Source organism: Tachypleus tridentatus, chromosome 6 (assembly GCF_004210375.1).
Source record: "Tachypleus tridentatus isolate NWPU-2018 chromosome 6, ASM421037v1, whole genome shotgun sequence".
Taxonomy (NCBI): domain Eukaryota; kingdom Metazoa; phylum Arthropoda; class Merostomata; order Xiphosura; family Limulidae; genus Tachypleus; species Tachypleus tridentatus.
Window position 1 is genome coordinate 144180155 of NC_134830.1, and position 12371 is coordinate 144192525.

The 12371-nt window shown below is 34.2% G+C and overlaps 1 protein-coding gene across 2 annotated transcripts in view; it reads right to left on the bottom strand.

The window, feature by feature from the left end:
* Nucleotides 1–12371, bottom strand: part of LOC143253938 (syntaxin-like) — a 91747-nt gene that overhangs the window by 12054 nt on the left and 67322 nt on the right. For both annotated transcript variants that reach the window (XM_076508563.1, XM_076508561.1), the window contains exons 3-7: nucleotides 3892–3991; nucleotides 2138–2212; nucleotides 1613–1686; nucleotides 1342–1450; nucleotides 368–441 (exon numbers count right to left, since the gene is read on the bottom strand). In XM_076508563.1, coding sequence (XP_076364678.1) covers nucleotides 368–441; nucleotides 1342–1450; nucleotides 1613–1686; nucleotides 2138–2212; nucleotides 3892–3991 — 432 coding nt within the window. The remainder of the gene's footprint in view (nucleotides 1–367; nucleotides 442–1341; nucleotides 1451–1612; nucleotides 1687–2137; nucleotides 2213–3891; nucleotides 3992–12371) is intronic.

Below are 12371 nucleotides of genomic sequence, written 5' to 3' on the forward strand. Positions count from 1 at the left end.
TGTTTTAATTGCAGTATTATATTGAATTCATAAGTCAAATATGAAAGAATATAAAAAGAAATGAAGTCTTTAATAAGGTATTAAAAATGTTACAATACCGAACTAACACTCTTATTAAGTCAAAATCCTAAACACCTGCATTCTCAATTTTATCAGTTTATTTACTCATAATCATACAGTTAATCATGTGAACAGTTGAAACTTTTAATAAAAACTAATTAGTGTACAACTCAATAATCATTGATGAGAACTGATTTAAATTACAGTAAATGGTGTCCTCCATGAATTATAGCATCTTTCTAATCCCAGAATTTTACTTTCTTTTTAAACCTTTGTGTGAAAAAAACTAAAGAAGGTATCGACTCACTCCTTGTGTGAAAATTGCAGGATTTCCAGTCTCCAACATATCTTCTAATTCTTCATTTGTTGTCACTTTACCCGCTGTAAAAGAGAAGTGTACAAATCAATAGCACTCAAACAAAAAGAAGCAAAAGACAGTTACTGTAAGGTTTATATTTTAACAAAAATAATGAGTTAGAAAAAGCTGTGTAATTATTAGTAATTAACAAGCAGTAAATTATTTCATACAGAGGTGCATAAGTGTTTTTGCTTTGACAAATACACCGTTTATGGCTTTTCACAAAGTTTCTTTTAACACATGTTAACAGTTTGGATCTTCATTAGTAGAAATTTCCAGTATTAAAAATGAGTAATGTTTTTATAATAGTCATGATTCTTTTGACTAATTGCAAAATGATTTCATAACACTTTAAAGTAAATTGGAAGATACTGATTAAACTTAATAATATGAGGCATGCTCAGTATTTGTTATTTGGAGATGAGTTTTGTTCCACGTGCATGTAGTGTTTATCTGTATTCTAGCAACATGAATTGAGTTGAAAGAAACAGAACAGGTTTTATATATTAGTCTTATAGTTACTGATGTTTTTTTATACACAGTTTTAAAGTATTTATCTATCAAATAGCTTATTTGCAGGGTCTGTAGTACCTTACGAGTCATACAAAAAAGAATCCAAATAAAAACTACCAAAACACTGCACTTAACTCCATGAACTGTTTATGGGTTTCCTTACGTATTATATATGTTGATTTTACCTGCTTTTGTTTTTTTCACCTGGTTCTGTACACTGATTTTTGTAACAAGTAAATCATAAAATTACCCAATTTGATGGAATATGTTGATCCTACCAGTAGTGAATAATAAATAAGGTAGTACTTTTAGGGTTAACCTATAAGTTCACATAATTATATATAATCTTATTACTTATTACAAAAAGTTATAAAAATATACTTATTGAAAGTAATTTTCTAACTACTCACTAATTTCCAACTGCCGCTGAATCCGAGCCTTACACCTTTCTCTGTAATCTGTTTGTGTCTTATTGTAGTCTGTCATAACCTCCACAAACTTTTGGGACAGCATAGAATGCTAGAAAGGTGAATTTCCCACAAAAGTCAATTATATTTATTACAAATCTGTGTCTTATGATTTTTATTTAAATGTGTACTAAATAAATCTGTATCATACGATTTTTATAAAATATGCATTACACACGATTGTAACAGATGTTCCAAAAATAAAACAACGTACTTGAGTTTTGCGTATCCTAAAATCTGCTGACATCATGCTAGTCTGTTCTTGCTGTTCTATATTTTGTTCCATCACTAGAAACAAACAAGATATACAATGACATTTTTTTAGTATCACAGTATCAAGAAGCAAATATTCATACCAGAAAATATTATGAAGAAAAAATATATCACAGCAATATATTATTCCCTTAAAAATAGTTTACTTACTCAAGTAACTGGGTTCCACTGGTTTATTTCTTTAACCTGTTGACTGCCAAGTATTTCAGCTGCTACAATACAACTATAATGCTTCTTCATTTTGTAACTTTTTCATGACGCCATTTTGGATCGAAAGTGAAACAATTTGTAAGTATGTCAAATACATGTATGGTGCTGACATCTAGCGTTGAAGTTAGGAATTATTGAGAACGAATTAACTCGTCCGTGGCACTGTGTTAATGATCGGCTTGGACGAGTTATCTCGTCTATGGCACTGAACAGGTTAAGTTTACAAAGTATAGAAGAGTCTTATCAAAGTCTTTACCTTTTAACTTGGTGCGAACCTTATTGGCAGCCTTTTTTATATCAGCCATGAGATCTTCTAATTCTTGTTTGACCTCTGTAAGTAACCACATTAATACAAATTAGGTGTATAATAAATATAATGCAAGGGTAACTAAAAAAAACTAACTTTCAACTCAAGATTTACCACACAAAGAAGTATACTCACACAAAAGTATTTTCTTATTACAAACATTTTGATGAATAATATCCAGGTGAGCCAAATTATATATTTCAACAGGATCTGCAAATATTATGAAATAATCAACTGCATATTTAGAGCCAATTTCATGTTAGTGGTATTACATCAGAGTAAGGAAACACTATATTAATCCTTAAACAATGAATGTTGTAGGTAGCAGGTCACCACAGGCATAAAAACCTGAGAAATGTCTTACACATAGTCTTTAGCATTTTGAACAAAATATTAAAGAAAAGCATAATAAAGACAATTTATTACAAGTTTAAATGTTTTTTTAGGGTATGAAAATCATGAAAACATTCTACAATACACAGTTTTACTCTACATTCTTTACGACAGGTAGTCACCATCTTTCTCTTCTTTTTTTTCTTGTTGTGTGCATACATACGTGACGTTGTCTTTGTCCAGTTTTGCTATCTCCTGAGGATGGAATGCTTTCTAAAAACTGCTGAGAAAATGCTTCTTTTCCAACAAGCCTATCAGGAATAGTGAGGTTATGTCTTCCTGGAAAGGGTCTTGTCATCCTTCCATACCTTTTCAGTAACTGGTAAATTACATTGTAACTAAAGTGCCTTACTGATGGTTTCTTGCCAGTTTTTATTAGATACATGTTATAAGAATTCAAAATTGAGATATCAATTAGGTGAAAAAAAAGAGAGCTTCTTGTACCACTTAACACATTTATGAAGGTAATCAATTTGTCCAATCTGCATGCAACTTTTGTGAACTAGCCTCATGCTGATAGAGTTATCTTAAGCCATATCAGGTTTGGTTATTGGTTGTTTAGTTTTGTGATCATCCTTTCAACTGTATTTAATTTCACCTTTATGTACTGTACTAAAGAATGTAACAGGATGATCGTCCTTCTATTGGAGTGTTAAAATATTCCCTTGCTTCTTGGTTTCAACATCTCCATTCTTCAGAGGTATAAATTTAGGACTTTTCAGAAGAACGTGCCTAATTCTAGGCATAATTCTAGTCTTCTTTAATAATTATCAGTATATAATATATGTCATTTCCAAGGTATTCTTTCATCAATTGCTTGACAACTAATCCTGAAAATCCTAATGAGGGATCCTTGGGGACATCTACATCACTTGCAGAATAGATACATGTCTATTAAAATTCCTGTCTCACAATCACATAATACAAAGATCTTTATTCCAAATCTATGGGGCTTGCTTGAAATGAATGTATTGCTTGAAAACAATGCAAATCTTAAAAAGAATTAAAGATTCATCAATAACTATTTTTTGAAATGGAGAAAAAGATTTCTTAGCTTTATTCTTCACTGTTGTAAACATTTCTTGAACTTTCCACAATTGGCTGTTTGCATTTGGTTCTTAGTTATTTGCAAAGTGCAAATATCTAAGAATCTCCCTAAATCAATATCAAGTAATGTATTTTGGAAAAAAACTGGAGTTCCTATAAGGGGATCTTCTTCCAGTAATCAGCCAACATATGACATAAGCGTGACCAGAGTAAAAACAAGTGTACATTTCCTCAATTCAGTGTACACAGATTATTATACTTACTCTCATCTGTCTGTGGTGCTGACAATATAGCACTGTGTTTTTTTTTCACTTCTTCCACATTAGCCTGTATCTTCTCTATGTTTTCTCGGATTTCTTCAACCTGTATGAAGAAAGAAATTCGGAGCTTTTTAGGAAGCTCTGCCACACTTAATTTGAGAGTACTAACCTAAAATTCAAACTAGCCCTAGTGTTTTCTTTAAGAACTGTTTGTTTTGTTTTTTACATTTCTATAATTTACCAAGAGGTATAAACAAATAACATTCATGAGTTTGATTTATTAAAAATCTGTGAACCTGAATAAGATGAAATTCAACCTGTGAAAACATACACTTCATCTTCTGAAGGATTTATCTAAGTTATGTGGTAGAAACTATTTAACAAAACATTTCAAACACCTTATTCTAAAACATACACTTCATCTTCTGAAGGATTTATCTAAGTTATGTGGTAGAAACTATTTAACAAAACATTTCAAACACCTTATTCTAAAACATGCTACTTCAAAATAATTAAAAAACTTTAAGCAGAAAATTTGCTCTTCTCCAAGATCCATGTGTTAGACAAGACATTTTTACATAGGGATAAAAGGATAAAAGTCTTCGTTTATCTACTATCTTGATTTATTGTTGTGTTGAATTAAGCACAAAGCTTCACAATGGGCTACCTGTGCTCTGCCAACCATGGGGTATCAAAACCCAGTTTTTAGCATTGCAAGTCCACTGGGGGACTATTATCTTGATCTTATTGAAATTGTTCAAAAGCAGTCCAACTGTTAATTCACTCTTTTAAAAATATTGGTAGTGGTGAAAATGTATCAGTATTTTGAATATCTTGCTGCTATTGCATTTTTTACCAGAAAAACTAACCTAAACTTCACCTGGTTGGAGAATAAAACTTCATATAGAAATATTTCACAAGGTTAAAAATTAATCTAGACACCAGCCAGTTGAAGAGTTACACTGAATATAAAGGCTTCATAATTTCATTAGACTAAATTCATCATGTCATAAAAATATGTCAATTTAAGAATTGTCAATATAAAATGATTAAAAAACCTCCATAACCCAATTTGTTTTGAAAGGTGGACCTTTCTTCTTAAGGGGAACTTCCCAGTTTGCTCCTGAAGAAGAAAGATCCATCTTTCATAAGTGCTTGGGTTATAGGGTTTTTATCCTATCATTAGATCAAAAATGTTCATAGCTAACTCCTTCCTTAATACAAAGCACAGAGCTACACAATGGCCTATTTGTGTTATGCACACCATGAATATCAAAACTTGGTTTTAGCATTGTAAGCCTTGAGATTTGTGTGCTGAGCCACTGAGTGACACATATGATAATGAAATGCATTGTAGTTATTGACCCAAAACTTAATATTCATTTTGATAGAAATATTTTATATCAGTGATCATGTTTTTGCAAATTTGAGGGTTTTATTTCTAAATGGTGCAGAAAAACTAGGTGCTGTTGATTCTGGACTGTTTCAGCTTAATCTTAAAAACAAATCTTGGAGAATGCAACTGGACTATATTTATGGACCTACTGCACCTTTGGCAAGCAAACAATCTGTGCTGCTTCAATCACCAAATACAATCCTCCACAAGAAACATTTGGGAAATAAAAAACATCTAATGTGAAATAACTATTATAATGCTGTTAAAGTGACATTCAAAATAGCTTTAAAAAGTTACTTATGGTTTAATTTCTATGTTTCATTGTTAAGAAAACTGATAATCATTCGATGCAAGATTTCACAGCAAAACTTTAATTTTACAGTTTCTACTTTCTTTCAATTGTAATTAAAAGTCTTGGAGTTACACTTAGACTGTAAGTAATAAAAATACGTACATTTGGGGTTATAAGTAACATTATATAAACTTACAGTAGTTGAACAAAAATAATGAATATTTAAATTACTTTTGTTTGTAACTAATTAATTTTCTTACGGAAATAATTAACATCAATAAATATATAATTATTCTTGTCATAAAACATTATTATATTTTTAGCTCTCCATTCTTCTGTCAGTCCCTTAAAGAATGTATAATGTAATTTTAACCCTATTATATCTGCCACATCCATTGTTGAAGATGGTGAATTCTGTCCAATAGAAAGCTAGCTCACCAAGCTACCTAGAACAAAAATACTGTAGTGATTAGAATACTATTTACATAAACCATTTGTTATAACAATATTTCCTATGGCGTGAACATCTTTCAAAAGATGGGCATAACATGATCACCAAGCAATTTTTTTTATGCCCTGAACTTTTAGAATGATGTCTTCACAGACTTTTTTTTTTGCACCCACAACTGTGAGTGTGACATGTTCACCAAGTGTTTTCTTTACACTAAAAAACGGAGTGATGCGCTCACATGCAACCATTTTCCTTGGACAAGACTTTGGGTGTGATGGCCTGAAATATTTGATAAAAGTGATTGTGCATTAACGTAACCTTGCTCACATCAATGTAGTTTGTCAAAAATACGATGCATATAAATAGTATCAGATCACTACTGGGTTTGTGGTATCTCATTCGATCTGATAAGCCCTGGTACATAACAAAAGGCCTTGTCTGCTCGAGATGTACAGATAGTGTGGTTGGCATAGTAGTACGATAGTATTATTTGCCTTGTCTCTCACATTCTTACAATATATCTGGATTAATGGACTATTTCCAAATTTTAATATTTTGATACTTGATGGTAACATCTTAAAATAGATTATGTGTGAATGTTGATGTCTGGATTGTTATTGAAGAACGATCGACAAGTTTCCGATCGTAACTGAAACTGCAGGGGCTAATAACTGAATGAAAAATACAAAAGATATACAACCCACATATAAGAACAAAAAAGAAACCTTTGAAGCAGTGATTTGGCAATTTGCCAGCCAGTTTGCTTCGAGAAGCTACACCCCTTTACTAGCATACCACTAACTGGTCTAGAAAACAGCATACTTGAGCTCCAACTGACAAAAGGAGTGTAATCACTAGAATGACTTAATTCACAAAATGCTTCTCTCATATCGACCAACCGACCGTTTTGTGACAAGCGGAGAGATAGAGATAATTCCTTAAAGCTGTACAGATCTTGTCAACACAATACTTGTATCAAACGATGGGCGGAGTGAATGGGTCAGAATTATTTAGAGCTGTCTTGAAAGGGAGAACACAAAAGTGCAGGACAGAGAGAAATCAGATCTTCAAGTCTGACACATCATGGACATGTTGAATACCAAAACTCGTCAATTATGCGTTGCTTTTTCACTTACCGAAAATATGTATTTTTAATTAATAGTCACATCTACAAGTCCTCGAAATTCTCTTATTGGCCATAAAATGCTTGATTTATATTCTTAATTATACAGGTGTAATAAAAACGTAGCTTATACAAGAGAGTGTATTCTATGTAAAATTCAAAACTAAACATTTCAACAACTCAGTGTACAGTTTCAAAAATAATACTTACATCCACTAGGAGAATACAACACCCACAACTAGAAAAATCTCACCTTACTGATTTGTTCGTTTAAGTTCATGCAAAGCTACGCGAGGGTTAGTTGCGATAGCCAGCCCTAATTTAGTAGTGATAGACTGGACGGAACACCAACAACCGCCAACTCTTTGGGCTATTCTTTTACCAACAAACAGTTGGATTGACCATCGCATAATGGCGCCCTTCATTCTGAAAGGGGCGAGTCTGCCATTGTCGGTATGAATAGTTATGTGAAGCTTGTTCCTGCTTACCTCTTGTGAAATTTTGCAGAAAAAAAACTTAAAAAATGCAAGTCACCAATAATTTATGTCCTAGTGGAATATACGTAGGTGAATTCAAAGCTGTAGCACTATCGATTATGGTCAAGAGTTCTCTTTAATTATGAATTCGAGTTTCGTAAGTGTGAGAACAAGTCTAGATTAGTAAAACTGATAAACCTAATTGATTGGGTTTGGTTTGAATTTAGTCCCTAATTTAGCAGTGTAAGACTACAGAGAAGGCAGCTGGTCATCACCACCCACAGCCAACTCTTGAGCTACTCTTTTACCAACGAATAGTTGGATTGATCAAAACATTATAACGCTCCCACGGCTGAAAGGTCGAGCATGTTTGATGTAACGGGGATTTGAACTCACGACCCTCGGATTACGAGTCAAGTGCCTTAACCACCTGGCCATGCTGGGCCAAACCTAATTGAAGTTGCATCATTAATCGTTTATCAAAAAGATTAAATTAGATCCATAAAGTCCGCTGGCAAAACGATATTATTTTAGTTCTAACTAGAACTACAGTAGCGCAAAAAAAAAAAAAAAAACGAACAATTTTTCAACGTTTTCCATCGTCAGAAAGTCGTCAAATTATACACTTAGTAATCAAGTTAAGCCATATCGAAAATAAAAATCCGTTCCTCATGACTGATCAAAACTAAACACACTAAACCACGTATATGATTGTAATTTGAAATATAACTTACCTCGAATTGTTACCTGGTGAAACAGCGGTAGGTATACGGAATTACAGTTTCGATCCCCATCGGTAAACAGAACAGATACCCCGATGTGGCTTTGTTGTAACAACGGACACACACAAATACAAAGGTCTTTTGACGTTAACGAAGTACGAGATGTTTAGAAATTATGTTAAAATTGTTTATTTGTATTTCTGTGAAAGATCTTGATCAAAGCACTAAGAAAATTACGTAGGTACGTTGGATAATATTAAATATTTGGAAATAATTATCTGACAATAAACAATGTTTTAAATATCATTCAAAAATTTCGTACAACAACAGGTATTGTATTGTACTACAAATTCGTAAGTCATACAAATAATGTTACAGATAATCAATATACACGATACAGACAAATTTCATTAACAACGTAATATTTAGATTCTGCTAGAGAGTTGCAGTCATTTTTCATTTCAACTGGCAAAGTCAGCCGCCTACAGAGAAAAACACTAAATAAAGAATTGTGGTTAACAAAATATTGCTAGTAGAATTTCACGAGACCAAGAGAATAGTATTGTTTCATGTACGGAAAAATCAAGTTTTATGAATTGTTCAGAACGAAAACAAAACAGGTTTATCACTCGCAGAGTACGAAAAAAATAGTTTTATCTCTCGATAGTACAAACAAAATTTTATTCGTACTCTGCAACAGATAAAACTAAGATTTTATCATTGGCACAGTATGAAGAAGAAAGAGTTTTATCATTCGCAGAGTTTTACTATTGACACAGCTTTAAATCAGCAATATTTTAATTATAGACCTATAAAAAGTCCTAGTGAATTAATCTTTTCCCCCTCCCTACCAGCGTTTATGTCAATAAAAGAATGAACCATTTCGTGTAATATAACGGAAGGTTTTATTTGTTTGATTTTCGCACAAATACACTCGACGGTCATCTGCGCTAGCCATCCCTAATTTAACAGTGACAGACTAGACATAAGGCATCTAATCAACGCCACCCACCGCCAACGTTTAAGTTTCTCCTTTACCAACAAATAATGATATCGACCGTCACATTATAACACCCCCCAAGGCGGTAAGGGCAAACATTTTCGGCGAGAGGGATTTGAATCCGCAGCCTGCGAGTCGAGCGTCCTAACCATCAGGCCATGCCCCATATTACGACTGGAAAGAGGGAGTTGCAACTGCGTATCAGGCGAATTCTTGTGTCCCCAGACTGTTAACTTGTGTATCTTACAAGTGGGAAGAAGATGAGACTGATTATCATGACACGAAATTCTGGGCAAAGGAAGCATTAATTGCTCATCTCTCCCAAGTGGTCCCTTCAGAAGTTGGGGCTCTGGGAACGCCTTTACTGCTGCCCCACTGCAATATGACAGAGGACAACTAGGGATAAAAACAAACACACGTGGTCAACAACGAAGGAGGGTAAAGGAAAACGAATAATGCTTCTTGTAAACTACACAAGTTCAAACAATAACAATCAACGCCCCTTTGTACTAATGTACTTTTCGTGCATCTTATTCCAAAGTCTAACTCGGCATGGCCAGGTGGGTTAAGGCGTTCGACTTGTAATCCGAGGGTCGCGGGTTCGAATCTCCGTCGCACCAAAAATGCTCGCTCTTTCAGCCGTGGGGTCGTTATAAAGTTACGGTCAATCCCACTATTCGTTGGTAAAAAGGGGAACCTAAGAGTTGGCGGTGGATGGTGATGACTAGTTGCCTTTCTTCTAGTCTTATACTGCAAAATTAGGGACGGCTAGCGCAGATATCCCTCCTGTAGCTTTGCGCGAAATTCAGAAAAACTTATTCCAAAATTCTAGATGCATTCTAATAATGCCTTCCGTCAGGGTAAATGGGACGCTTCAGTGAGTGAACCACTCCAAAGTAATGGCGTGATTAGTTTATTTTATGGTGGCAGAGTTTTATTTGTAAAATGATTAAATTCCAAGTCTCAAGACGATCCAAAAATGCTAACTTAGTTTTAAAACTGTTTTTAATACTCTCAAAGCCCAAGTGTTTAATAAAGTAAAATCCTAACATTCGACACGTAAATAACGAAATCCATCATTTAAAAAACAAAAACATTTCACTGATTTTGAACAGTTATTTTTGAGATATCTTTAAAATAAATAAAATCTGACTTAAATGTAGTTTCTGACCTTTTGTGAGTAGTTTTAAACATTAAAAAGGGATACAATTTTAGGGCTAGTTTCTGTTAATGTGGTATTCTTCGTTTCAAAAAACTGAAAAATTTTAACATTATAATTATCTACTAATCAACTATAAAATAACAATATATGATAAACACGCTTAACATGGCAATATATATTTACTGAGATCAAAATAACGTTTTCGTTCATACAAAATACGGAGTTCTCCATTGATGATGCAGGAAAAAACTGACACTGAAGTTATAATTTGAAAGGAGAAAGCTTAAGTTTCGGTTTTGTTTGTTTTTGAATTTCGCGCAAAGCAGCACGAAAGCTATCTGCACTAGCCGTCTCTAATTTTGCAGCGTAAGACTAGAAGAACGGCAGCTAGTTAACGCTACCCACCGCCAACTCTTGGGCTAGTCTTTTACCAACGAATAGTGGGATTGATCGTACATTATAACGCCCCCAAGGCTGAAAGGGGGAGCATGTTTGGTGTGACGGGAATTCAAACCCGCGATCCTCGGATTACGAGTCCAGTGCCACAACTACCTGCCCATGCTGAGCCCTGTTTTAGTTACAAGCCTCTGAAAATAGTGTAATAAATTACAAATTCCTGGATGTATCAAACTACAGACAAGGAAAGAATGTATGTCTGCCACGGTCAATATAAATATGTACTATGTTCATGGAATATAAGGGTTTCCAAATAACCTTTATCCCTCAATTAAAATTAATTTATACCATTAATGGTGTGGAAGATAAAACTGAAGTAAAGGATAAATGTGTGTGTGTGTGTGTGTGTTTTATTATAGCAAAGCCACATCGGGCTATCTGCTGAGTCCACCGAAGGGAATCGAATCGCTGATTTTAGCATCGTAAATCCGTAGACTTACCGCTGTATCAACGAGAAACAAAGGATAAATGTAGAATGTATTACATTTCTTGTAGTTGTGGTTTAAGAAGTACTGGACAGACAGGTCGAAACTTGAAATACAGAACTAAAGAATAAAAACGCGTCACTGATTGGGTTTGTTTTGTTTAAATTTCACACAAGCCGTCCCTAATTTAGTAGTGGAAAAACAGCTAGTTGTCACCATCCACCACCAACTCTTGGGCTACTCTTTTGCCAACGACTGACTGGAACATTATAACGTCCCCACTGCTGAAAGGACAAGCGTCCTAACCACCTGGCCATGCAAAGCTCTATTAATTGGGACACTGTAGAAATATTTAAAGTTCATTAACGAAAAATATAAGAGAATCGTTATAAACTGTTTAGAAACGAAATGATTTTCAAAGGAGATCAAGTGCCGGTGCCACGGAATTTCTGGAAATGAGTTTTGTCTTGTCTCTGGAAAAACACGAACTATGTTCCACCGTGGCGTGCAGAGGGTGATTTATTTTATTATTGTTTTTAAACTTTATACAAAAAACTGTGAAGTTTAAAACGTATGAATCGTCAACAACACTAGTTTCACGTGATCTTTTCACTTCCCATACATCTCCTACTGAAACACGAAATTCGCACACTGCACTGTAGTCCTCAACATCCATGACTTGATTTCTACACGTCTCTGTTCCGAGACTCAAAAGTGCATTACCACGCTCCTATTGGGAATAGTTTGACTACATTTATTCTTATAAGCAATATGCTAGTGAGGCACCGTGTGATTGTGATTGGCTATCAGCTAACCAATGTAAACTAAGCAAGTCCGGTGCAGTTTATTTTCTTACCAAAAAGAGGGTTCGGTTTGGTTTGTTTTTGAATTTCGCACAAAGCTACTCGAGGGCTATCTGTGCTAGCCGTCCCTAATTTAGCAGTGTAAGACTAGAGAGAAGGCAGCTAGTCATCACCACC